This window comes from Solanum tuberosum, unplaced genomic scaffold (assembly GCF_000226075.1).
Source record: "Solanum tuberosum cultivar DM 1-3 516 R44 unplaced genomic scaffold, SolTub_3.0 scf00087, whole genome shotgun sequence".
Taxonomy (NCBI): domain Eukaryota; kingdom Viridiplantae; phylum Streptophyta; class Magnoliopsida; order Solanales; family Solanaceae; genus Solanum; species Solanum tuberosum.
This window is the reverse complement of record NW_006239017.1, coordinates 71,374-95,220: the sequence shown is the minus strand read 5'-3', so window position 1 is coordinate 95,220 and position 23,847 is coordinate 71,374. Positions and strand designations below refer to the sequence as shown.

The window sequence follows — 23,847 nt, the reverse complement described above, 5'->3', positions numbered from 1 at the left end:
TTTCCTTTAATAAAGTTTGATATTTTTTGAAAGATAAATTGCACTACTTATAAAGTTACATTTATGATTTCGCAAAGGACAATAATATAAAATATAGTTTAAATTAGGAAAACTTACATAAATATACTATATTCAAAAAATATTTACCATTTATAGCAATAACATATTTTTTTTCAGTTGATCACTTTTAATACATTTATAGTATAGTTTTAATACATATTACAAGAATAATTTATAGAACACATATAATACACTTATAATACAATGTGTCAATTTATTACCAAACAAGCATAATATATTTAAAAAAACAGTTATAATACATATATATTGCATACATAATTCACTTTTAATACATATTGCATATTTATCATAATATTGCTATATATTGTATAAATGATAATAAATAAAAAAATATCACTAAAAATCAGTAATTATTTATTAAAAGGTACTCATTCAAGTAATTTTTCCTTTTAAATTATGTCTTTCAATGTTTTTCTTAATAAGTGTTCAGTGCCTCACAAATCAATTAATATGGAATATAGAGAGTACTTTCTTTGTCCTACATTAGTTATCCCATAATGCTAATCTAATTGTCCTAGATTTTGTCAATTTACAAAATTAAGATAGAATTAATTCTACCTTTTAAGTTTTATCTATATAATTTTTTGAAAGTATAAATAAGTTTAATGTTTTTTAAATAAGAGCTAAATTAGTATATTCATATTTTCTTAAAAGACATAAAAAGAAACTGGACAATTAATATGAAACATAATTTTTTTTTTTGGTTTTCCATTTGGTGTCCGGAGCCAATATTGGAGCTCCGACTAAATCCGGATCGCGCTCTGCAGGGTCCATTTGAGGGTGGCTCTCCCAGTTGAATTTTCTCCATACCCAGGGCTCGAACCCGAGACCTCTGGTTAAGGGTGAAGCACTCCCACTAGTGCACCGTAACCCATGTTGGTATGAAACGGAAGAATTACACTATGTTTGGATCATTGTTACCCATTGTTTCATAATGTATTGTATTGTATTATACTCTTTTGTACTGTATTGTATGATATATACAATATTTGGCTAGACTATATTGTTTGTTGTTGTTTAGTAACATTTTTATTGTTTGATTTGACTGTATCATATTGTATTGTAATTTATAAATTTACTAAAATATCCTTAATTATTCTAGGGTTGGAGGTTTGGCGAAAATTAAATAATATAAGGTAAGGGTAAAATAGTATTATGAAATATTATGTAAAAATATAATTGGAAAAAAAATTTAAGTAACAATGGAAACACACCAAATTGGTTGTTCCATAAAATGGGGGTTTTCATTGTTACTTAAAAACGGAATTTAACAATACAATACAATACATTTTAAGTAACAATCAAAACAAACATTGTAGGTATAACAACAATACAATACAATGAGTAACAATGATCCAAACAGAGTGTTAGTAAAACCTAACCTAAACTCTTTTTAATGGAAAATAAATAAATGATGTTTAGGAATTAGGAGGAAGAAGTAAGCCGCCAGCCAACAGGCACACTGAAGTCACGTGCCTCACACGTGTCTCCTTATAGAAAACGACACCTCTGTGTTCTCCTGACTTTCACTATGAGTTTATGGGGCAACAGCGACAACAATAAGATCTTCGATACAATAAACGTTTTCCTCAGTTTCATTTCATTAATACTACTTCACTCTGTTTCTTGATGTTCATCTCCGCGCCTTCATCATCAATCTCCATCGGTAATTACATAAATCATCTTTCTTTTTGATCCAAAACACAGAGGACCCAAATTTTTATTTTTTATTTTTCAAGAATCCTTTTTTATGTGCCTGTTAAAAGGGTTATTGATTTTATTCATGTTTTTTCACTCCAATTTTTTGTGGTGTTGACTTTTTATTTGAATAATTAGCACCCATTAGCAATAAATTTGATTGCTTTTTTGGGTGGTGGTGGGGTTGGTGTTACTTTCTCCCTGGTATACTGCAGTTGTATGTCCTAGTTACTTGTGTTGTCAAGGTGGTAGTGTTTTTGAATGTCTGTGGACAAGGAGGATGTTAGACTCGTCCCAAAATAAGTGTCACTTTAGCTTATTTCATAACTCATTAAGAAAAATATTAAATAGAAGGTATGGTTTACTAAGAATTGAGCACTATTAACAAGAACTAGTTCTTTCATACAAGGGTATAGTTTGAAAAACATACTAAGTTTTGTCTTGAATTCCTAAGGTGACAATTTTGTTTGCTAAAGTGACATTTATTTTGGGACGGAGGGAGTAAATTCTATGGTAATGGTGGTTGTTTGTCTTAACTATATTGCCTTGAGGTTCTGTAATTCTGCATAGAGTTTGTGAATACTGTCAATTCCACCAAATCATAAGTTTTGCTTCCTAAAACTAGAGAGCTAAGAAGAATTTGTGAGAACCACAAACTCTGCCTTTCTTCCTTCTACATTTCTCTGCAAATGAATAATTATGCATATCATTTGTTGTTTTCCATTGCTTGAAACCCAGATAAGAGAGGGACACTCTTTGTTAATTGTTTTTTAAAGTGTCTTGGGTAACTGACTACCAAATACCTCGTAAGCCCGCTACTGCATTAGATGTAGCTACTAATGTACCATAGTTTCGTTCTCTTTATTTGGTGTTTAATGATGCGTATAGAGAATCTTGACATTTTTGATTGGAAAGGGTAGGTTTAGGAGGTGGTACCGTTGTATCTCTTCTGGACCTTTCGAAATAAACAGAAGAGTTTGGAAAAATTCCAACTTTAGACATACTTGATTAAATTGTTATCTGATAACCCAAAATAAAATTTTGATGAAAGCAAGCTTACTTGTTCACATGATCTTAATTAGGAGATGTTTCTTCATTAGATATTATCATTTCTTTTACTTTTTTTGGGTTTTATGTGGTCCTTAGTTGGCCTTTCTCTCTAAAGATAGTGGCGACTGTTCTAGGTCCTTCACAATGTTTCATATGTCATGCTGATGGAGGTAGTTGCTCAGCATCATTTGGAGCTACAAGCAGTTGGATCAAACCATCACACGAGGTTCAGAGATTCTCTGACCATTCAGGTATAAGGTATATAACTTGAGAATCTATTTCCCATTAAGATAAAGGGTGCTTGACTTGACTAATATTTCTGGTCCTCTGGGTTTATGCTTCTTCTTGATCTACATTAGTTATTGGTGTTTGTCGTGTCAATTTTTTATTTTTTTTGGGAACTCCCAAGTCCCAAGCCATCTCGTTGGAACAAATATGGCTCTGCTCTTGGAGACCGGTAAGAAGTAAGAACAACATCAGAAATCATCTTAATCTTCTTGGTCTAGTTAGGAATGATCTTGATTTATTATGTTCCAATCCTCAATGTATTTTTGTTTGGTAAATTATGAGTTAATCTTGATTTTACAAACTCCTAGTTCAGAAAGTCTACCCCTATTCCATATTTAGAACTTATGTGGCTATAAAATATTTGACATTTTACTTGTCAAATGGATGTATAAAAGACTGTACAGATGGTAGTGATTTAAATGACTAGTTAGAGAGAGTAGCTCCCCGACCTCTGTGGAGTTGGTCTTTTCCAATCCAAGTCAGCAACCTAGCACCATTTTCTACCTTCAGGCTATCACCAACCATTACCTCCCATATTGCCAGAACGCCTAGATGCTTGAGACTTTGCCAGAAAAACCCATCACCCAAAGAGGCAGGTGTAATGACTTTACCACTACTAGAGATAATTGTTTAGTCAAGTACTCTTTGAATGATATTAGTTTTCTGCATATGGTGACTCTAGTTGTGTGCACTTTGTATTGATATTTACTTCCCCAAATGCATTTGTGAACTTTGTATTGCTGTCGTGTTCTCTTTATTATTTTACCATAGTTCTCAAAAAAAAAAAAAAAAAACCTCTGACCTTTTCACCTTTTTTACTGAAGGAAAAAAGGGGAAATTTGGATTTTTTTTTTTTTGGGGGGGGGGGCGCTTGCAGAGGTTGTCTTTGAGGGCCTCATTGGACTTCTCATGCAATTATTTTACTATTGCGTTCTGGTTCTACTGTAGTTTGGCTTTTTCCAGATGAAGCTATGTGTTCTGACATATGTGCTCCTCCTGTATAGTTTCAGGACTGAGAACCCTTTCTTCGGAGCTGCACAATCGCATTGGCTTGCTGTAGGACACGAGAGTAGCCTTTCAAGAATTTCAGTTGCAGCAGATTACCCAGATTCTGTTCCTGATTCCCCTAACTATGTCGGCAACAGTAGCTATCACCCTCTTGAAGGAATGCGGGACCAGAGAAGAGTTCGTGATACTGAACTCACAGCTGCTGAAATAGCAAGGACAACTGTTGAGGTTTGCGCTAATATATGCTATATAAATTAGATATTGTTCATTCTACATGCAAGTCAGAAAAGTTTGCACGGTATAAGTACGATTATATTTCTTTTGGATGGCTCAGATGGGGTGTTTTTATTTATAATTGCAGGCTAATAGCAATGCATTGTTGATATTCCCTGGCACGGTTCATTGTGAACCTCACGAACAAGTGTCATGGGCAGAATTTCAGTATGTGATCGACGAATATGGAGGTTTGGCTGTTTCTGTTGTAGTGTGTCTCACAATGTTGTAATTTGATCATTTCCCTTATTATGTTCATAGTTGAAAGTTTGCCTTCATGTGTTCAGACATATTCTTGGAAATTTATGATGACAAGAATATCTTGCGGAATCGTGATGCAAGTAATTCCGTGGTACAGATTTCTACTTTTATGGATATTTTGTCTTTCATGGTTAATATCAAGATCATGGTTGAGCTTTCTGTGTTCTCGTTAGACATTGTGATTAGTGTTTTCATATACCTATTAAAAAAATTGTGATTAGCATCTTCATTAGCATGTCCTCTAAATTCACCTAGTTCTTAGTTATGCAGTGCACATCTCTATTAGTTATTGTCTTAAGGATCATACATAAACTGATGAGATCCACCTATACCTTGGGTTGTTTAAATTAATTGTCAATTCATCATTTCTAAGGCAACTCATAACAATTAGTGATCAATTCTCTATCAACTGTAGATTTTCCTATTGATGAATGCTAAGCTATATTCTTGATTCTAATCCAGCTTGTTAATCCATGGTTAAAAGAATTCAAACTCATAATCTCTGAGGTTAAAAGTTAGCTCTGAAGTAGTCCAAACTCAAAAACCTCGAATAGCCCTTCGGGTCACACTTCACAGTGATGTGAATGGAGAAATCAGGAATTCGAATGATGGAAATCTCTTCCAAATTCTCAAATCTCACTTCCTTAGAACCAAAACTTGAGTTTCTATGCGATTTTGGAGGTGGAGTGAGTCCTAGAACCCTACTATAGATGTTTCCAAGCAGTAAGAATGAAATAAGAAATAACCCACGGGTGCTTTTGTTCCCTTTAGAAAAATTTCAGCAACTGACTTAAGCATGACTGCATTTGATCTCAGGTCATACGACCACATCTCTTGTGTATCTCTCATTCCGCTCTTATATCTTCCATTGCAGTTGCACCTCACGTGAATCACAATTTCCATTCCAGTTGCACCAGATATATTTAAGTATTCTCACTTTCTACTCGGACCTAGTCCGACCAACTTGAAACGAATCTGAATCGCGTTCAACAGGTTCCAAACATCATTTAAAATCCAACAACATACACAGTGTAATCCCACAAGTGGGGCATGCACAAATACTGTTATAACACATATTTTGTTTTATGCACACAAGAACATGTAACACATACAACATGCACCAAAAGGGTTGGGGTATCATGACCTTTATCACCTTTAATCATTATAGTGTTGAACCTGAAAATTGTTGCATTTGGAAGTCCGTGTAAGAAATGACTAAACTATCTCGATGATCTCTCACTTTATCCTCTTTGTACTTTTTCTTTCCATAGGGATGTCATTGGATCAAATTGCTTTACGCTAGTTGTCAACCTACCGCAACTCCTCTATTTTATCCAGACTAGGGATCGACATAAGAATACAAAGCTCACACAGTCGGACTTAATGGCTTCAATATGTTTTTCTTCCCTTTAATTTTATTTCCTCCTATCAATATATTAATGGAAGTTCTTCCTTGGGCTTTATATGAGCTGGCTAGTGTCTCATTTTTGACATTGAGATGTTGAATTAGACTTGTCTTGAGGTTGATAAACAACTGTTGAAGAATGTAGTTATGTGGAACCTGAGTTGTAAGAGTGTAGAGCAGTAGTGAAATGTAAGTCTGTAGGCCAGTGCTGAAATCTCTACTATCCCTATTTTACTGGATTATTTCAGAATGCATTGATTGGAATGGACTTCTCCCAGTACGAGAAGAGGAGGGCAGAATCACCTGATGACATCAATTTAGCAGGTGATTCTATTGATGATTCTAATTTCTTTGACGATTACTTCGAGGTGAGTAAACAACCACTGCAATTTCACTATATAATTCGGCCGATTAGTCTTAGCTTATTCTTATGCTTACATGTGTCCCTGTATTTGTTTTTTGCAGGGTGAAAATTCTGAGATGTACGACTATCAAGTTGATTGGGGAATGCCAGATAGTTCTAGCACGCTGCACCCAGTTTATTTTGCCAAGTGCTTGACTAAGGTGGTTTTCAATTCTTTTAGCAACTCTCCTCCTAGCTATTTTTTGTTAATGAACTATTGCTCGTTCCTAGCTCTATTCTTTAACTGTCACTTATATGCCTATGTTTTTATTTCCCAAATCTTATTCTTTGCACAATTACGAAAAAGAAATAATTAAAGGCATATACATAAGAAAAATCCAGATGACATCACTACAACATCTTATTTCATTTAATGAGTACATCTCAATCCAAACTAGTTGGTGTCGGTTTATTCAAGTATAATAAACACTTTTTTTATTCGCTAAAGCAGAATATGTAAAGTCTCGACTTTTGATCCCCCCACCTCTTTCTGTATTAATGAGTTTGGGTTTCATGTATTTTTCTGGGAAAATATTGAAGAATAAACTCAAATTCTAAAACAGGAGGCAGTAGCTGTTTCTAAAACAATATATAAGAAAACATTGACACATAAAGCCGGAGGAACTTTTCGTATGAGCAACCAAATCACATCTTCACTGAATTAACAACGTTTTTAAAAATAATTCACAAAGTAATTATCTAATTGATGAGATCACTATTGTTGCTTATTTTAGTTGACCTTATAATGGAAGCTTGAAACACAGTAGAAAGATATTCCGTTTTCCTTCTTTTTTTTCTTTTTTTCTTTTTTTAAGGTGAAACTTGGAACATGAAGTACCTAGGAGGGGACAGACAATGCTTGTTTTATGGATGTATCTCAAAGTGAAGCTCTCATTAACGTGCTGTGATGGATATTAATATAAAGATAACCTTCACAAGAGGAAGAACTAAATTACCTTGTTGCAAAGAGATTGGTGGTTCCTTGGGGCCTCAATCTAACCTGAACAAGATCGGTTTTGTAGGCTCATCACAGTGTAACCTTGATATCTAAGGAGACAGAAACCAAGTCTGGTAGAGGAAATATGGCCATTAGACCTGAGCATGATTAACAATAACATAACCTTTGAGTCATGGAGCTGTAGAGATTCACTCTCAGCCCCAATCTTGGTGTGCTGGGATGGTCTAATTTATGTTTTAATCTTTTTTTATCCTCTTAGTTCTATGGCCACCTAGTGTTTTTGTCTCTGTTAGGATTTGAACCCGAGACCTCATGGCGCCAGAGTAACTTGGTATCTATTGCTTGTGGGAGGTGGTAGGTATTATGTGGAATAAGTCGAGGTGCGCGAAAGCTTGGCCCGGACACCACAATTATATATAAAAAAAGACATTGAGGTGCAAAAGTGCCAATCAAGTAAAATGCAACAGAAAGTACAATAGAACTCTTCTAGTATACTGCACTAAAGTTCTTGGTACTCCTTCCTGTATATTATATTATTACCTCTCTTTGGATAATGATCTCTCCCATTGTTGAGTTTGTCCACAATAGTTATGGGATGGGGATTTGGCCTCTATGCTCCTAGGCAATTCTCACATCAGGAACTAGCGTTTGGGACCCATCTCATTTCTTGGTTTACCCGATATTGGGCTTTCATAGTATGGTGTCCAAGCTCTAGTTAATAGGCCTAGGCAGCGGGGGAGTGTTATGCTTTTTGCTCATTGGTTGTGGGATGGGGATTTAGTCTCCTTGTATGGGTTTGGTAATCCTCATCTCATGAGCTAACTTTTCGTGTCGAGTTAAGTTCAGGCTAGTTTTTGATTACCCATCATACATGAGATGCTGTGTGAAGTATGGCTTTTCAGAAATAACATTTGCCCAATTTTTGGAGTATACATTTAAACTTGAGCTTCTTTAATGAATTGTGCGTTATATGGAATATGCTCAAATAATATGCTACATTTTCATTGTATTCTGTTCTAAAAATTGATTTTTCTGTATAGACATTGTCCAATTTGGTTCCTCTCAAGCCACAACCTATTTTGTGTATTTCGTAGGCTGTTCACATGAAACATGCTAAGATGATGGATCATCCATCAAATGGAATATCAATTTGGGGACGCCTCAAGCCTGCCTTTCTGGAAGAAGAATATTACGTGCGAAGGCTCTTCAGTGGCGATGAAGTTAGTGATGGCTCCACCTTGGATTGGAAAGGTAAAGTTAAACAATTAATAATTCGTTTCACACCCAGCGGGATGCAGGGAATTTTCAAAATTCAAGGCTAGAAAATGTTATCTACGTTGTTTTGGTATCATAGTTTGTTGTCTTGGGTATTTGAGTGGAGAAGGGTAGAAAAGCTGATGCTCAAACCGTGAGTGGCGCATGGGGATTTCTCGTTTATAAAAAAAATTGTTTTCCTGATAAGTGGAAAAAGTTTCTTCTGTTGATACCTTCATCTCAGGGATGATTGCTCATAAGCATTATGTATGTCTATACCTTTAAATCGATATATGGCCTTAAGATGTAGAAGTTTTTAATTGCAATACAAAATGATGAATTTGCAGTAGGGATTAAGGCATGAACGCTATAATGGAGTCTCTTAAAATTAACTTATAGAATAGGCTAACTTAGATGAAACTGAAAGGGGATGTTCTGGTAACAAATTATGAAATTTTGGTAACTTCTCGAGGGCTGTTTAGACTACGGATTTTGTTATTTTTTCAGGTTTAGTTTCAGGTTTTAGGAGATCATAAAAAAAGGGATTGGAGTAGAAAAAGAGCAGGAATGATTTGAAGGAAAAGAAAGGAGATTGAAAAGGAAGGACCAGTAGATATTTCTCAAATATTTCTTTGTGCAAGCTGTCCCCGTCTCCTGAAACTTGGAACTTGGAAGTATGCAATATGCTTCTTTAGGAGATATTGGCGGAAAATAACAAAAGCTATACGTGAGTCTTGAACTTGAGGCCAAGCAAAGACATGAACTTGAAGCATCATATCTTTACTTTCTTTGATCCCCTTCCTCCTATTAAGTCTTTTAAGTTAAAATTCCCTTCACTTAAACCCACCTTTGGGAGAGTTTCTCTACAATATTTATTCCTTTAACAAAAGTGTGCCTTATCCCTTTCAACTCATTTATTTCGCCTGCAAAAACTGTATCGGTCTGCGCTTTTAGCTGTATGACTGTTGATCATAGTTTAGAATGATCTCTTACTCTAGATCTCAGATCAGTGTATGACAGTGAAAGAGCTCTGGCCACCAAGAATCTTGTTCCTTTTCGAGTTAAAGGTTTTTATTGTATTATTTGATTATTTATCTGTTGATTCGCTCTTCTTTTTGTTAACAGATGGAGAAATTTTGAGCTTTAGTTCAAGATATGACAAGAGCTGCACTTTGTCTTCTATCTACAGATTGGAAATCATCAGAGTCGACCTATTTTCTGTATATGGTGCTCAGGTATGTACTTAACTCATTTTGTGCTTGTAACGAGATTCCAGCCAACGAAAATCAGATTAGTGGGGTGGGGTGAAATATGTTGATTCAAGTATTCTCTTTTGTGTTCTTACCTTTTTAAAGATTATGACACATATATTTGGTGTGGGTTATGCGCAATCCATTTTAAGTAGTCATACACAAAAGGAGGAGGTATTCGGCTTGTCTTTGGAAAGTGAAGTGTGTAATAAGTCACCTTAGTATGTCAGGTGTGAAGGGGGAAATCTTGACGAGTGAGGGATTAAAGTATGTATTAAGTCTCTCTTTTTTGTTACATCTGAATCTTGCTTATTGAGTAGGCATGTATGGATTATCTAGTTTTAGTATTTCCTATCCGAAAAGAACTGAAATACGGTAGAAGCATACGACGATGCAGAAATGAAAATATTGTTCTTTGAAGTATTCTAGGACTGCGATAGGCAATAATGTAATGCTCAACGTTCATCCTTCTTTTTTGGTGCAGTTAGCAGTAAATTTGTATGACTTCCATGATGCTGAGCCTGACAGTCTTGTACACTCAGCTCCAGCAATTTTAGAGTGGTTTAGGCAGCAAGGAATAAGGTGCAAATATGCACTTAAAGCACTTTGCAGAAAGAAAGGACTTCATGTTGAGGTACTCGTCAATTGATGCTGATGCTTAAAACTTTGATATGCATAGAAGTTGCAAAGAATTAGGTTGATCTAGTGCTGTTTCTATTGTTCTGAATGATGGTTCTTTTGTAACACTAGTTTAATTTGGACCATCAAATTTACTCTTATTCGCGAAACTCCATTTAGAAGTTGAAATCTAGTATTTCTGATGTAAATGTTGGCAGTTATCTCCATGTCCTTTGTTCCCGCTTTAACTTTTTCATTTTAATAAATGTTTGATTGATCATATCATTATCTTACATTAGAAAAATTCAATTAAAAGTGAAATCATAGCTAAAATCCAACATTTTGCTCACGTAATAGCCCATTTGGAATTTTTCATATTTTACGTATCAGTCTTTGCAAACATCTAATATAACATCCACCCTTTTTGCAGAGAGCAAATTTGATTGGAGTTGACAGTCTTGGCATGGATGTCAGAGTTCTCTCTGGAACAGAAGTATGGACTCATCGTTTCCCCTTCAAAGTTAGGGTAAGCAACAGAAAATACTTGATTTTAAACGCTCACTGATGTGTAGTGGTAAAAAATAATATGAAGTGAGTGATCCGATGTTGTTTGTAAATGTTGCTTCGGTGTTCTGGAAGTGGGCAAAGTAGAACTTGCATATCTATAACAGGATGAGAGACTACTTGCTAATGTGAAGTATGTTACTTGGAATACAAGGCCCATGGCACATGATATAGAACGCGTTTTTAGTGAAAACATCTCAAAATATAGACAATCTGAGACATGGGATTGACTAACTTGAGAAGGCGTGTATCCTCCCTCGTCTATGCATCAAGATGAATGAATGGTGACCTTTTTACTACTTTGGAGACCAAAAATGTTCTTTTCTGTTACATTTCTGTCTATACGACTAAGTTTATGCGAAGCTTAAAGTAACTGACTCGGGGATATTGCAAAAATGTGATTTTGATTCTTTTTACTATGGCTTTTGTGCAGGCACATTCAGAGATTGCTGCTGAGAAACAGATCCGTCAGCTTCTTTTTCCCAGGTCCCGTCGTAAGAAGTTTACTGAAAGAGCTGGAGATTTGGACTCACTTTAAGTTTAGAAACCGATCTTATGAATAAACATATATTATCTAAATAATTGTATGCAGTTAGTTCTCAGTTTTGATTTCTTTAATGTAGTTCTGTTAATGGTTTAGTGATGGATTTAAATTCTAATGATCAGTTAACTAACTCCCTTTGATGAGATATAAAAAGATAAAAGGAGGGTTATATATGATTCTTGCATATGGGGATTTCTAGTTTATCAGCCCTTACGCGTGGCTTGTTTGATTTTCTGTTTTTGCGTGAGGTCTAGACACTTGTTGCAACCTTCCTAGAAGGGGGTGGTGATACTGGATGCTCCTTAATTCTGTAAATGGTTCTTGTTGTAATGGTAATATTTCACAGTTATTACCAAAAAAAACGGTGAGACAATTATTTTAAATATTTATTTGAATGATTGTATGAAAGTGCGGCGTTTTTCTCAAAGTATTTATTCTCATTGGGCTAACTATATCAAAGTGAGATGCTTATTTTAAATATTCTTCAAACTTGGTTAACCACATTGAAGCGGGCGGTTATCTTAAATATATAATTAATTAGATTGAAGGACTAATTTAGCACACTCAATCTAATGTAAGGTTAAATATGTTTGGTCAAATAATAATAAGGATGAAATTACAATATAACAATAACTAAGGGAGTAAGGGACTAAAAACTACTATTTTCCCGCCACTTTTTAACTCCTGTTAAATTCAGTGACCAAACAAACCCTAGCAGCCCTAATTCTCTTCCTAAGTCTCCGTCAGAGTCGCCGGAGAATAGACCGGAGAGAGCAGGGGATGGTGAGAGTAGTTGCTAGAACTTTGCAATTCAGAAAAAGAACAAATACAATTTTGGAGGCTAGCACTTCTGTCAACTTGTGTTTGTTAATTGAACAGAGCCTTAATAATTCAGATTCTCTGAAATGGATGTAGACGAGATTGAAGAAGAGGAGTTTGGGTTCTCGAGAAACTATTTCCTTGCTAAAGAATTGGGCTCTTCTTCAAGGAAAAAATCTGCTCGGAAGCTTTCAGAAATCGATCTCGTTGACGAAGAGGTTTGTGTTTTGATTCCTATTATTGTTCAACTGTATATACAGCTTGAGTTGATTGCACCAACTGTTAGAATTCTACATTCATGTGCTGTTGTCTTTGGTATTGGTGACCTGAGCGTATGTATTGACTATTGTGCTATGGTTTTTTTTGATAGACTGCCTTTTGATTATTTGTTCTGTGATCTCGACTGTATAACCAAAAATTTTGACATCAAGCTATCTAATGTTGGCCAATTATTATGTTACAAAGACTCTTCTTTTATAGTATATAGCATAGTCGCTTCATGAAAAAACTGGGAGAAGAAGAGTACCCCTTAAGAGAATACCTTTGCTAGACCCAAATAGATTGGATGATTCATTTAAGTGATTGTTATTACTTGATGTAATATTTGAGAACATGCCCCGTTTATCCTATACACTGTGTTTCAATCAATTCTAGTGTGTAAAATACAATAGTTGTGACATTTTCTTCTTCTTTGTCAGCATGATACATAACATTTCAGATAAGCGTAAGGGCTGATTTGTGGTTTTTGTTAACAGCCATTTTATGTTTATGAGTGAGCTAAGAGGTTAGACAAAATTTGTGATTTTTGTAATTAAGGAGAAAAAAAGGGCTGATTCCTCATTGGATACCTTCCAATAAGTGCATGAAGGTACATTTACAAAAGAGATGGACTACCTCAAAATGCGAGCTGTGATCATTCAAATGATAAACTATTGTCTATACTTGACCACTGAGCTAAGGCAATAAAGATAGTATCAATGAAAAAGGCCATTGTACAATACCCTCAAAGATGAGGGTTTATGCACAATCTCCAAATTATACTTCTTGTCCATGTTGTGCTCAAACATGAGAAAGAAGTCCATAACAATTATTGTTGCATGCAGGAATTAAGAGAGGTGGCAGCTAGTATTGAGCCCAAACATGAGAAAGAAGTTAATGAGTTGATCAGTAGCTACAAAAGTTTATATTCAAAATGGCTTTTCGTGCTAAGGTCAGAGTCCTGATGGTTTACTCTATGCTATGCTTTTTGGATAAACTTTTTAATTTGTCTTTTTCCCATTATCTATCAAATTTAAACCAGGAAGGTTTTCCTTTCTAATTTTCTTTTAATTTAATCTGATAGGAGCGGCTTTGCACTTTTGATGTATGGCTTTGGATCAAAGAAAGCTTTGATTGAAGATTTTGCCTCAAAATCTTTAACTGAGTACTCTGTCGTTGTTGTCAATGGGTATCTCCAATCTATAAATCTTAAACAGGTATTCGTCTATTGTTTTCTTCCTTGTTCAAAAGTGGTGCTTTCTTGGTACCTATGTTTTAAAAATATTGTGTAGAAAGTCTCAAATTCCTCTGTGCAAATTTTGTGAAAAATGATGTTATAGGCATGTATATCAGGTCTAGACAGCTTACTACAAGAGCACTCATCATGCAGGAGCATTTGCTTACTGAGCTGTGTTTGGTTTGGTTGCAAGCTTCCTACTTTAGTGCGTTACAGGCTCACTGGCATGGATTTTTAAGTTAGCACTGACAATATTTTGAAGATTATTGTTATATGTTATAACAGTGCTAATGGCTTTAATGAGAGGGCTGTGACTGAAGATTTCATATTGGCTTGCCCAATAAGATGGTTATGCCCAGACTTCACAATCCTAAAACAATTGAAATAGAATACAAGTGGTTGAAAATAATTCTGAACGCTCCTTTTCTCTTGGTCTGATGGAGGCTATCAATGCTTGAAGCATCAATAACTGTATACACAATTCATGTGATTCTTGGTGCATGATCACTGGGACTTAATATGGCAATAGTAATTCCTTTTTCTTAAGTTCCTATACTTGTTCATAATATCAACAATTACTGCAGCTCTGACCACTCCCTCATTGTGATATCATATGCCAAAGATCTCCATGAGAAGCACATTACCCATGTTGCTGGCGCACAATCTTTCTGAGTAATACTAAGAGATCTGCTATTGTTGATTTATAATTTCAGGTGGTGATAACACTGGCTGAGCTCCTCTGGGATCAAGTAAAATTGCGACAGAAGACTACCTCAGGAAGTCTGTGTAAAAGCCAACAACCATTTAACACCAAATCCATGTCTGACCTCCTTACTTTTCTAGACAGCCCAGACCTAGAAGTTGAGGAGTGTTTTGTGTGCATTCTTGTTCACAACATTGATGGTCCTGGATTACGTGATTCTGACAGCCAACAATGTCTTGCAAGCATTGCTGCTTGTTCTCATGTTCGTATGGTTGCTTCCATTGACCATGTCAACGCTCCTCTTTGTAAGAGCTCTCTGAACACGTGTGTGAGCATTTATATAATTGGATAAGGGAGTGTTTGTGGAAGTCTTTTCTCCATGTCTTGCATGTACTAGTGCAGTTTGCTAATTTTACGTGTTTTAAGAATTTCTAGGTGTAGTGTCTTTTGCTAATTGCTGCTTGAATGTAAATATATATCACTTTAACTATACCATCTGATGCTGAAGTGTCAAATTCTAGTCATTTCCCTTAATTATGTAACTTAGGCTGGTGTTTGAACTCTGTTTATTATTTGCATGTCACATTCAAAAAGGTCTTATATTTGCTCTATTGGCTGTCGTAAATGCCAGTGTGGGACAAGAAGATGGTTCATACGCAATTTGACTGGTACTGGTGCCATGTTCCTACTTTTGCTCCATACAAGGTTGAATCAATGTTTTTTCCTTTCATCCTCGCCCATGGGGGCAGTGCACAAAGTGTGAAGACAGCTTCAATTGTCTTACAGAGTTTGACTCCGAATGCTCAAAATGTTTTTAAAGTTCTTGCTGAGCATCAAATGGCCCATCCTGATGAAGAAGGTAAGTGCTTTCATACTTTGGTTTCCCATTTCCATGTATGTTGATGCAATTAGGTCTATGCTTTTAGTCAATACCTTAAAGTTGGACATGGTTCTTGTCAGGTATGCCAATCAACAATCTGTACAGTACGTGCCGAGAACGGTTCTTGGTGAGCAGTCAAGTTACTTTGAATTCACATTTGACAGAATTTAAAGACCATGAGTTGATCAAAACCAAAAGAAATTCTGATGGTCAAGATTGCCTTTGTATTCCTCTTACAAATGAAGCCCTTCAGAAACTTATAGCAGATATCGTTTAATAGAGCTTCTAATACAAGACGAGAAATTACTCAGCAGCAAGTTTGAAGCAGAGGCATGTTTAATGTATGGCAAACTTCATGTGTAAAAAGTGCACATCTTTTCACTTCTTGTACGTAAAAGTTGGCGCTTTTACTCAACATGTTAGGATATTCTGTTGAATATGGAAAACCTATCAAGCATATCACAGAGAGAGCAATATGCTAGTTGGAATGTGTTCAGTTTGTGGGTTTGTCAGGTCCTCATGTAATGTTGCTATTTCTGTTGACCATCATCTTATCTGGAGATTCAGCTATGTAAAAAGACCAATCTGCTTGGAATGTATTCTATTTCTCAATGTATTTTAGGAAGATTACACAATTCAACTAATTAGTGGTTATGATGTTTCAGCTGTAACCCCCAGGCAATGGAGCCATAATACTATTATGCAGAATCAATTTTTAAAGTGACTTCATACACAGAAGGAGGTATTAAGCAATAGAAAATGTTGTTGACTTCAAAAGCTCACTGAGGTGTAGTGATAAAATAATAATATTAAATGAAGAATGAGAAGTTTTATTTAAGTAAAATGACAGAGTAACTGTATGGCAGCTACATCGCATTAACGCAAATTCACTAGCCTGAGAATCAACCCTAGCAATGGAATAAGACCTTTCCTACAGGGGATAGAGGAAGAAATAAAAAAGAAAAAAAAGTCTCAAAACTACAAAATAAAGTTATCTTCCTTGAAATTGTATTCCGGGCTCTGTTTCGGCATCAAAACTTTGCCTGTTTTCTTCAGTTCTTGAGCTCTCAATGGCATCTTTTCGTGCAGGATTATCTAAGCCAGTTTCCTCGTCAAATCGCTTGCTTCTTACAATGCCTTCATCAGCTACGTTCTTATCCACCTTATCCCGCCTGAAACGGAATCAAGTATGTAAAAAATTCTGCTAGCTCTATAAAAGCATTTGACTAGTCTTGCCAAATGTGAGTTTAATTATCGAGATTGACCAACAATTTACAATACTAGTGAATAGTGATTTGCTTTCTCACATAGTAACACAGGAAAAACATTTCAAGTACTGCACCAGCACCTCGACTGTTAAGGGTCTCATCAGTGAACAAGAACAAACTCTTTAATATTCTACATTGTGATAACTAGACTAAATTGATAATCAACAGAAACCATCCTAATCCAAGTTAGGATTACGTGCAGAACAGGCATGTTGGAGGAGAGTTATCACGGATAAGTACGAAGTACAGGTTTTGGGTGGATGAAAAAAAAATCTCATGGGTAGCTATATGGAGGAGTATCATGGAAGGAGTTCTACCAAAATGTTAAACATTTAGAGATGGTGATGGCACCATAATCAGCTTGTGGAAGCAAAAGAGTAATCCCACATAGTGAAGCATTCCAGGCCACTTTCATCATATGAAACCAGCAGAGAGCAATGATGGCCCAGCTTTGCGAAGAACAGAAAGGACTAATTTTTTGGAACCTGAGCTATTGGAGAAATTTCAAAAATTGGCAGACTGGAGAAATTAACAGTTTACTTGAAGTCTTATATTAGCAGGTCTCATTTATGGAAAAGGATAAATGGAGATATGAGGGGCAGAGAGATGGTACATCTACAGTGAAATCTTTTGTAATAAGATAATTAAGAAGAGAGAGCAGAGTTTCCATATTGCCCGATTTAGGTACCTAGGGTGCCAATGAAAGTAACTTTCTTCAGCTTTTTAGTATCAGCGACGTATGGAGGATTTCCCATCATATAAATAAAAACTTAACCAACAGTTAGATTATCCTCTTAGTTCTATGAAAACATGGACAAAAAAAATCTAAGAGCTAATATACAAAAGAAAGATAAACCCCATTCAGGAACCAAATTGTTACTTACCCAGAATAAACAAGAAGACCCACAGCAACAGCAGCAAAAGCTACAAAATATATCCAGTCAACCTGAAGAACATGATACTGATTTCAGAACAACACTAATGAATCACAGCAAAAGTACTAGGTCCACGTCTAAATAGATTTTAATGCTCAAAATGAAAAGAAGCCGATTGTTCTGCAAACCTTCTGATGGTATACAAAGATACGAATTACAACAGCCCACATATCAGAGGTAAGCAAGGCTAGATTTAGCATTGTGGCACCACTCCTCTGCATCCAAAAGGTGGCATTTCAGAATGAAAAAAAAAAAACTAGCTCCAAAACTAATGAGCATCAACAGAGAATAATTATTAGAACCAAGAATGTGATCATATCTACAACACATCATTTTCTTTAACAGGTCAACATAGTGTAGATTGCACCACACTATATTTAGATTGGAGCATAGTTGACTGTCAACTGGTTTATTTTATATATATATAACATACACATGCATATGAACCAATAGAAAGATTGACGGAGAGATTGAGAGAGGGGGCAATACCTTCAGCAAAACGGGAACAAATGAGTAGAAAAGAAACATCGCCAATGAAAATCCAACAAAGGGAAGTGCCTGAAATTCCACATGGTAATAAATGTTTAAACAACTTGATGTGAGGATAAACTAAAAGACTGCCAGCAAAAGGACAATGAAACAAAGTACATAAACACAAAATGAGAAGGAATGGCGACCCAGTTCCCCTCTTAAATAACCTCACAACTCACATTATTAGACTTACTTTTGGAATGGCAAGTTAGGCTTCTTGAGATAAAAGACCCCAAGATATCTCATATTTCTATATTGCTTCAGTTAACAGAATCCAGTGACTTAGCCTGAATACCCCTACTCTGAGCACTTACACCATAGCCCACCACGTTTATCCCAATTCCCTAAAATAACAGCCCTCTATTTCTTTCCTTTCCAGTTTTTAGAATTAGAGTTAAGATGGGAAAACTTACTTTTTTGTAGCATGTATAATTTGCTAGGAGAAGTGGTTGAATATAATAGAGGAGTTATAATGTTTTTGAAAGTGGAGGGAGAGGATCTGAAACCTTGGATATTGTTTTATAATTTATAATGGTGTATGAAGTACAATGCTGCTTTCTCAATCACATCAGATTTCATTCCTTTTTCAGCAGTGTTTTCCTTTTCATTATTGGGAGGGCATATGACTGTATAGGACATCAGGAAAATGTGGACCTCATTCTTCTTAGAAATAAAAAATATGCAGGTTTGTATTGTTAAGTTCACCTTTTATAATTACAGCTTCATATTTGGGTTCCATTGATACTTGTGGGAAAAAAGAAGTGTTCAATTAAGTCATAAATCCAACATCAGTGAACTTGCTCAGAAATTAAAGATAATAATGCTACACAAGTTTGCTCTTCTAAAGGCAGCATTAATTTCTTTCTTCATTTTCTGTATCCATGTTCATTTGTGAGGAAATAGATCAAAGCATAAGAGACTTACTGCTCCAGCTGACCAGTGAATGGATCTCAACTCATTGCGCTCAAGTATGCTTCTGTAGCATGGTTAAAGAAATCACGTACAGAAAATCATCAGCAGTTAAAGAATATGCATTTATCAAGACAGAAGGTTAACCCCTATAAGCTCTTATAAAGACTGAACCAAGTATCATCCAAATGAGTGAATTGTGTTTTGAACATTAAAGAGTAGTGTTTTCAAGCAAATTAGGATACATTTGGCAACCACTAACAATGGCACCAAAAAGGCCCAGAAATGCCATGAGTTCAACCATATCAGCACTTTTGACAAAAAACTCCTGCATAGAAAATGAAATTAAAGCATTAACAATGTGAAACAGGCTAGCCAACTTGAGAAAAAAGACCAAGAAAGAAATAGTTCATAGTAAAAAGGGTACTGTACTATACAAGGAATCAATGCTACCTGAGAGAAATATAATATATACGAGAACAAAACCCTGTCTATTGTTGCCTTCACAGTTTGTATCCTTTATCATAAGGTGAATTGCTAACAACAACAACATATGTTGTGTAATCCCAGAAGTGGGGCTACGCACCCCTACCCTGAGAAGGAAAAGTTAGATAATGCTCGACCACCTATAGTCTTCTACCCTAATCATCGACCTCCATATTCTCAAGGGTCATGTTCTCGATAAGCTTACAGATGTGTCATGTCTAATCACCTCTCCCCAATACTTCTTCAGCCTACCTTTACATCTCCTCCTACCTACCATATCCAACCTCTCACACCTCCTCACTGAGGCATCCGCACAGGGAAGAAAGAACTTTTCTAACTATACATAGATATCATTTTTGGTTCAAAAAAAGCTAGTGAATATTCACAGATATCATCTGCTTACCTCACTGACATTACTCACGGCATACAGTGTGGCTCCAGCAATTACAATTATATCCCCTTTGATAGGATTGCTACCACCTACAGCAGTGAGAAATTAAGTATTATTTTTCAGCTAATAGACATGCTGAATTTAAGTTAAATAGAGCCGGCAGATTTTTCATATGATTACCCCCTTTCCAAAATGTAGCAGATGATATACGATCATACATATAAAGCGACTTAAGCAATAGAAAAGCGCATGCAGTGAAGCCACATGAATAATTAACATCAAAGGGAACAAGTAGGATGACTACTGGTTGTAACAGTATTACTTGATCGATCTGCGGCATGTACATCTGAAAATATCACCAGGACAAGACCAGCAATACAGATGGCAACACCAACTAATTTTCTGGGTCTGTATTTTGTCTTCAAGAAAAACCACGTAAAAAGCAGAACACACGGAATTGCCCAGCAATCCAGCAACATCACGCTTGTTAGGGATGTGTACTGGTAAGCCTTCACAACTGCAAAGCAAAGGCAACAGAAAAATGAACTGAGAGTTTACTTAATAACAAAATGTGGAATTCCTATTTCGTGCAAACATGCATTGCCAATCCTCATAATCTCAATCCAGATGAGGAGATTACAGTCTGTAGAAGTACAGAGGAAACTACGTATTTTGAGAGACGATGCAATGCGAAAGAAAAATCTTCATAAAACACTCATATGGTTTTGTGGTCAATCCTAGCAAGAAACAATCGAAGACAAAAGACTAAAACGTTGAGGAAGAACTATGGTACTAGTTTTCTGTGCTCTGTTGTCCAACATCATGATGTTCCCATAATGCATAATAATCACATAGTTCAACTGACATGCACGGAATTGCCTTTAATAATCACATAGTTCAGCTGACATGGACGGAATTGACTTTTTAAATAGAAGTAACATTGCATGTATATTGTTTACTATAAAGCAAGTCATCAAGGTTTGATCAGTGAATATTCATCAAGTAGAACATGTTCATTTCTCGAAGATACAAGATGGGGTAGGTGAAAGAGATGGAGAAAGATGAGGGAGAACAGTTCAGTTGGATTCCATCCACAAGAGAAGGTGAGTAAGGCAATTACCTAGAAAATTGGCCTCCACATCAACTATTCCAAGGAGGACGTAAAAATACCATTTTGCCTGGTCAAACAGAAAAGAGAAAAAGAAGGTAAACAAAGCATCCAATCTGAATGCAACAGCTTGCTTAATTAAATAAGCATCAGCAAATAAAGTTGTTTAAAACAAAGAAGAAGAACACAAGTCTTAGGAAATCTTTTGAAATATAGATGTCCAATATCGGATAAGGGCATTAAAAGGAGCTTTTACATGTCTTGGGAACTGGGATACTCTATCCATCGTGTCAAGGTTTCATGTCGAATACTCGCCACATATGGTATGCGAGCCAACCTTTGATCTTAAGAGTATTTGATAAGGTATATAAAAGTTTTGAGTTACTCCACCCGTCACCGTAAGGGTGTAAGTTAGATATTCAGATTCTACACAAAATAGCAACACATCAGAACTTGTTCAAGCAATGTGCTTCGAAACAAGTTCAGGCTAGTTTTGGTTCTCAAATTAAAGATTCGTCAAAGCCCTTAAACTTACACCCAAAAGCTTTTACTCTATATGTGCTAAACATAATTCTCTTTAAATAACTACTTAGGTGAGAAGTGAAAATAGGTGTACTGAGTGGGAGAATATGCAGGGCCAATACAAAAGAAAATGTTCTATGGAGAAGAATCAAATTAGGCCTAATAACTCTTGCAGGAATTGCTTAGATCTTGGACATATTTTGATATACTATATTTTTTTCTGAGCCTAGGATATTCAACATGCCTCGGAACACTGATAACTAACTTCCACCACAAAATGTTTGCCTTCATATACTTGTCAAAAAGTATTGTCATTCTTCAGATATTTGTCAAATAATTAAATTGCAGAAAGCACATTAGACAATCATATGCTGAACAATGATGAAAAATCTAACTTCCAGAAGCAAACCTTGATCCCTTCTTGCCTGTAAATCATAAGAACTCCATAAAATAATGCCAAGAGCACGTAATTAAGAAAAGACTGGGACGTCGGTGCATTGATTCCTATAACAAGGAAACAAATTACTAATCAAATAAAGAGATATGGATAAAGGACACTAAATATTAAATTACATTGTCTTTTGAAGGTAGGAATGGAGAGGCCAAGGACAGAATATTGGGTGGCAATATCTTCTATATCACCCCCAAATTGTTGCTATCTTTGTATGAAATTTTCTGAACGTCAGTTTTTAGAGCATCATTGCTACCCTCCCCTTGCATTTGACTGACCATCCATTAATACTAGCTAAAAGAGACAACAATATTCACAGAGTAAGTTAGCCATCTCAAGAACTCAATTTGCTAGCTAGTAACGGTTCCACTCCAAAGGGATGATGTACTTTGACCATAGACTAGATACTAAGCAAATTCTGTGGAAAAAGAGTGTCTGGATAACAAAACTTTGAAGGGAAGTATTGTTTTCCAATTATCTACCTCCCAAATTGAATCTCCAATTTTCATGTATGAGCCCAAAATCAATATTTTACTACATACTCCATCTTCAATGACATATCAATCTTACCCTTTTAATTAATTCAAATTGTGGTGCCCGAACCAGCTTTCGCGCACCTCGACTAATTTCACGGGATACCTGTCACCCCACCAACAACAAGTACCAGGTAACTTTGTCCACCAAAACTAGGACAGATGGAAGAACCACCTAGTGTTTTTATCTCGTTGGAATTTGAACCTAACACCTCATGGCTCCAACCACTTCATTATTGATCACTAGGCAACACACTTGAGTGCTTGCTATATATATATATATATATATATCCATAATTTAAAAAAAAATAAAACTGTTGAATGCTATGATGAATCAATAGCTCACATTTAGTACCTAAACACTAGTCTTTATTTAGGACAATAATAAACTAATACATACAACAGTATGCACAGCAAAAATTTAGCTCGTACAACACAGAGTCCACCCACTCGAGCTTCAGATAATATTACAATTGAATTTACATCAAAATCAAACAGTAAAATTAAGCAAAATAAAGAGAGAATTTCACCTTTTCTAGCGAGTTCGGACGATAAAAACCCAGTAGCAGTAATCAAAAGGGAGAGAAATTGCCCTAACAGAAGATTAATCAATGTCTGTTTCGTCCAAATTCCCTTCATGTTCATCATATTTTAGCAATTACTCAGTACACTTTATAGCTTCAAATACCCCAATTAATCACCTCGAAGAATTTCCACAGAAAACTGCAGACTCTCTTTGTTCTTCAAATAAAAATTACTCCGTATTTTTTCCCAAGGATTATATAAGTAAGTTTTTATGATGATAAAATTGATTATTATTCGAATTAGCTTTAAGCCGAATCTTTATAACAATAATTAACGGCCGTAAAGAGTTCCAAAATTCCTTGCCACTGTCGCCCATTATTGTGAGAAATTGACCAACTATTATTATTCACCAACAAATAATTAATTTTTTTCTAAAAAAGAATTTCTTATTAGTAGCAAATCTTCCAATTAATATAAATTAATAGTCAATGTTGTAATCATCATATGGTGGGTCCAAATGAAAAAGTCTATTGGCCGACTACTATAACATATGCGTGGACTTTTAATCAATAAATTATTGGGTGGAAGAAAATGGTACTAGTAAATATTAGTATTTAAATTATTACTATATGGAAT

The 23,847-nt window shown here is 35.6% G+C and overlaps 3 protein-coding genes across 3 annotated transcripts; 2 read left to right on the top strand and 1 right to left on the bottom strand.

Moving 5' to 3' along the window:
- The first annotated feature begins 1,614 nt into the window (after positions 1 to 1,614).
- Positions 1,615 to 11,745, top strand: LOC102596318 (uncharacterized protein At3g49140). Its single transcript, XM_015308757.1, has 12 exons — positions 1,615 to 1,747; positions 2,964 to 3,087; positions 4,122 to 4,353; positions 4,487 to 4,589; positions 4,686 to 4,750; positions 6,313 to 6,432; positions 6,530 to 6,628; positions 8,520 to 8,676; positions 9,805 to 9,914; positions 10,414 to 10,563; positions 10,978 to 11,073; positions 11,545 to 11,745. Exons 1-12 carry the CDS (start codon positions 1,711 to 1,713, stop codon positions 11,647 to 11,649), a joined length of 1,398 nt encoding a protein of 465 aa, XP_015164243.1. The 5' UTR covers positions 1,615 to 1,710; the 3' UTR covers positions 11,650 to 11,745.
- Positions 11,746 to 12,324: 579 nt separating this feature from the next.
- On the top strand, positions 12,325 to 16,192 carry LOC102591115 (origin of replication complex subunit 2). The gene is made up of 6 exons (XM_006347210.2): positions 12,325 to 12,692; positions 13,578 to 13,684; positions 13,817 to 13,949; positions 14,683 to 14,977; positions 15,304 to 15,531; positions 15,633 to 16,192. Exons 1-6 carry the CDS (start codon positions 12,561 to 12,563, stop codon positions 15,827 to 15,829), a joined length of 1,092 nt encoding a protein of 363 aa, XP_006347272.1. The 5' UTR covers positions 12,325 to 12,560; the 3' UTR covers positions 15,830 to 16,192.
- Positions 16,193 to 16,361: 169 nt separating this feature from the next.
- On the bottom strand, positions 16,362 to 23,540 carry LOC102590760 (solute carrier family 35 member F1-like). Its single transcript, XM_006347209.2, has 11 exons — positions 23,217 to 23,540; positions 22,112 to 22,206; positions 21,193 to 21,250; positions 20,395 to 20,589; positions 20,085 to 20,161; positions 19,441 to 19,523; positions 19,211 to 19,262; positions 18,245 to 18,313; positions 17,884 to 17,970; positions 17,705 to 17,766; positions 16,362 to 16,724 (listed from the first exon to the last, which is right to left on the bottom strand). Exons 1-11 carry the CDS (start codon positions 23,332 to 23,334, stop codon positions 16,544 to 16,546), a joined length of 1,077 nt encoding a protein of 358 aa, XP_006347271.1. The 5' UTR covers positions 23,335 to 23,540; the 3' UTR covers positions 16,362 to 16,543.
- Positions 23,541 to 23,847: the final 307 nt, after the last annotated feature.

Bases quoted from the DNA above. Each gene is read 5' to 3' on its own strand.
- LOC102596318 (XM_015308757.1), top strand. From the start codon at position 1,711: ATGTTCATCTCCGCGCCTTCATCATCAATCTCCATCG. The intron at 4,354-4,486 runs GTTTGCGCTAAT...TTATAATTGCAG, and splicing joins TAGCAAGGACAACTGTTGAG to GCTAATAGCAATGCATTGTT. The intron at 6,629-8,519 runs GTGGTTTTCAAT...TGTATTTCGTAG, and splicing joins TTGCCAAGTGCTTGACTAAG to GCTGTTCACATGAAACATGC.
- LOC102591115 (XM_006347210.2), top strand. From the start codon at position 12,561: ATGGATGTAGACGAGATTGAAGAAGAGGAGTTTGGGTTCTCGAGAAAC. The intron at 12,693-13,577 runs GTTTGTGTTTTG...TGTTGCATGCAG, and splicing joins TCGATCTCGTTGACGAAGAG to GAATTAAGAGAGGTGGCAGC. The intron at 13,950-14,682 runs GTATTCGTCTAT...TTATAATTTCAG, and splicing joins AATCTATAAATCTTAAACAG to GTGGTGATAACACTGGCTGA.
- LOC102590760 (XM_006347209.2), bottom strand. From the start codon at position 23,334: ATGATGAACATGAAGGGAATTTGGACGAAACAGACATTGATTAATCTT. The intron at 20,162-20,394 runs GTAATACTGTTA...TCACTGCTGTAG, and splicing joins ACATGCCGCAGATCGATCAA to GTGGTAGCAATCCTATCAAA. The intron at 16,725-17,704 runs GTAAGTAACAAT...ATTCCGTTTCAG, and splicing joins GGTCTTCTTGTTTATTCTGG to GCGGGATAAGGTGGATAAGA.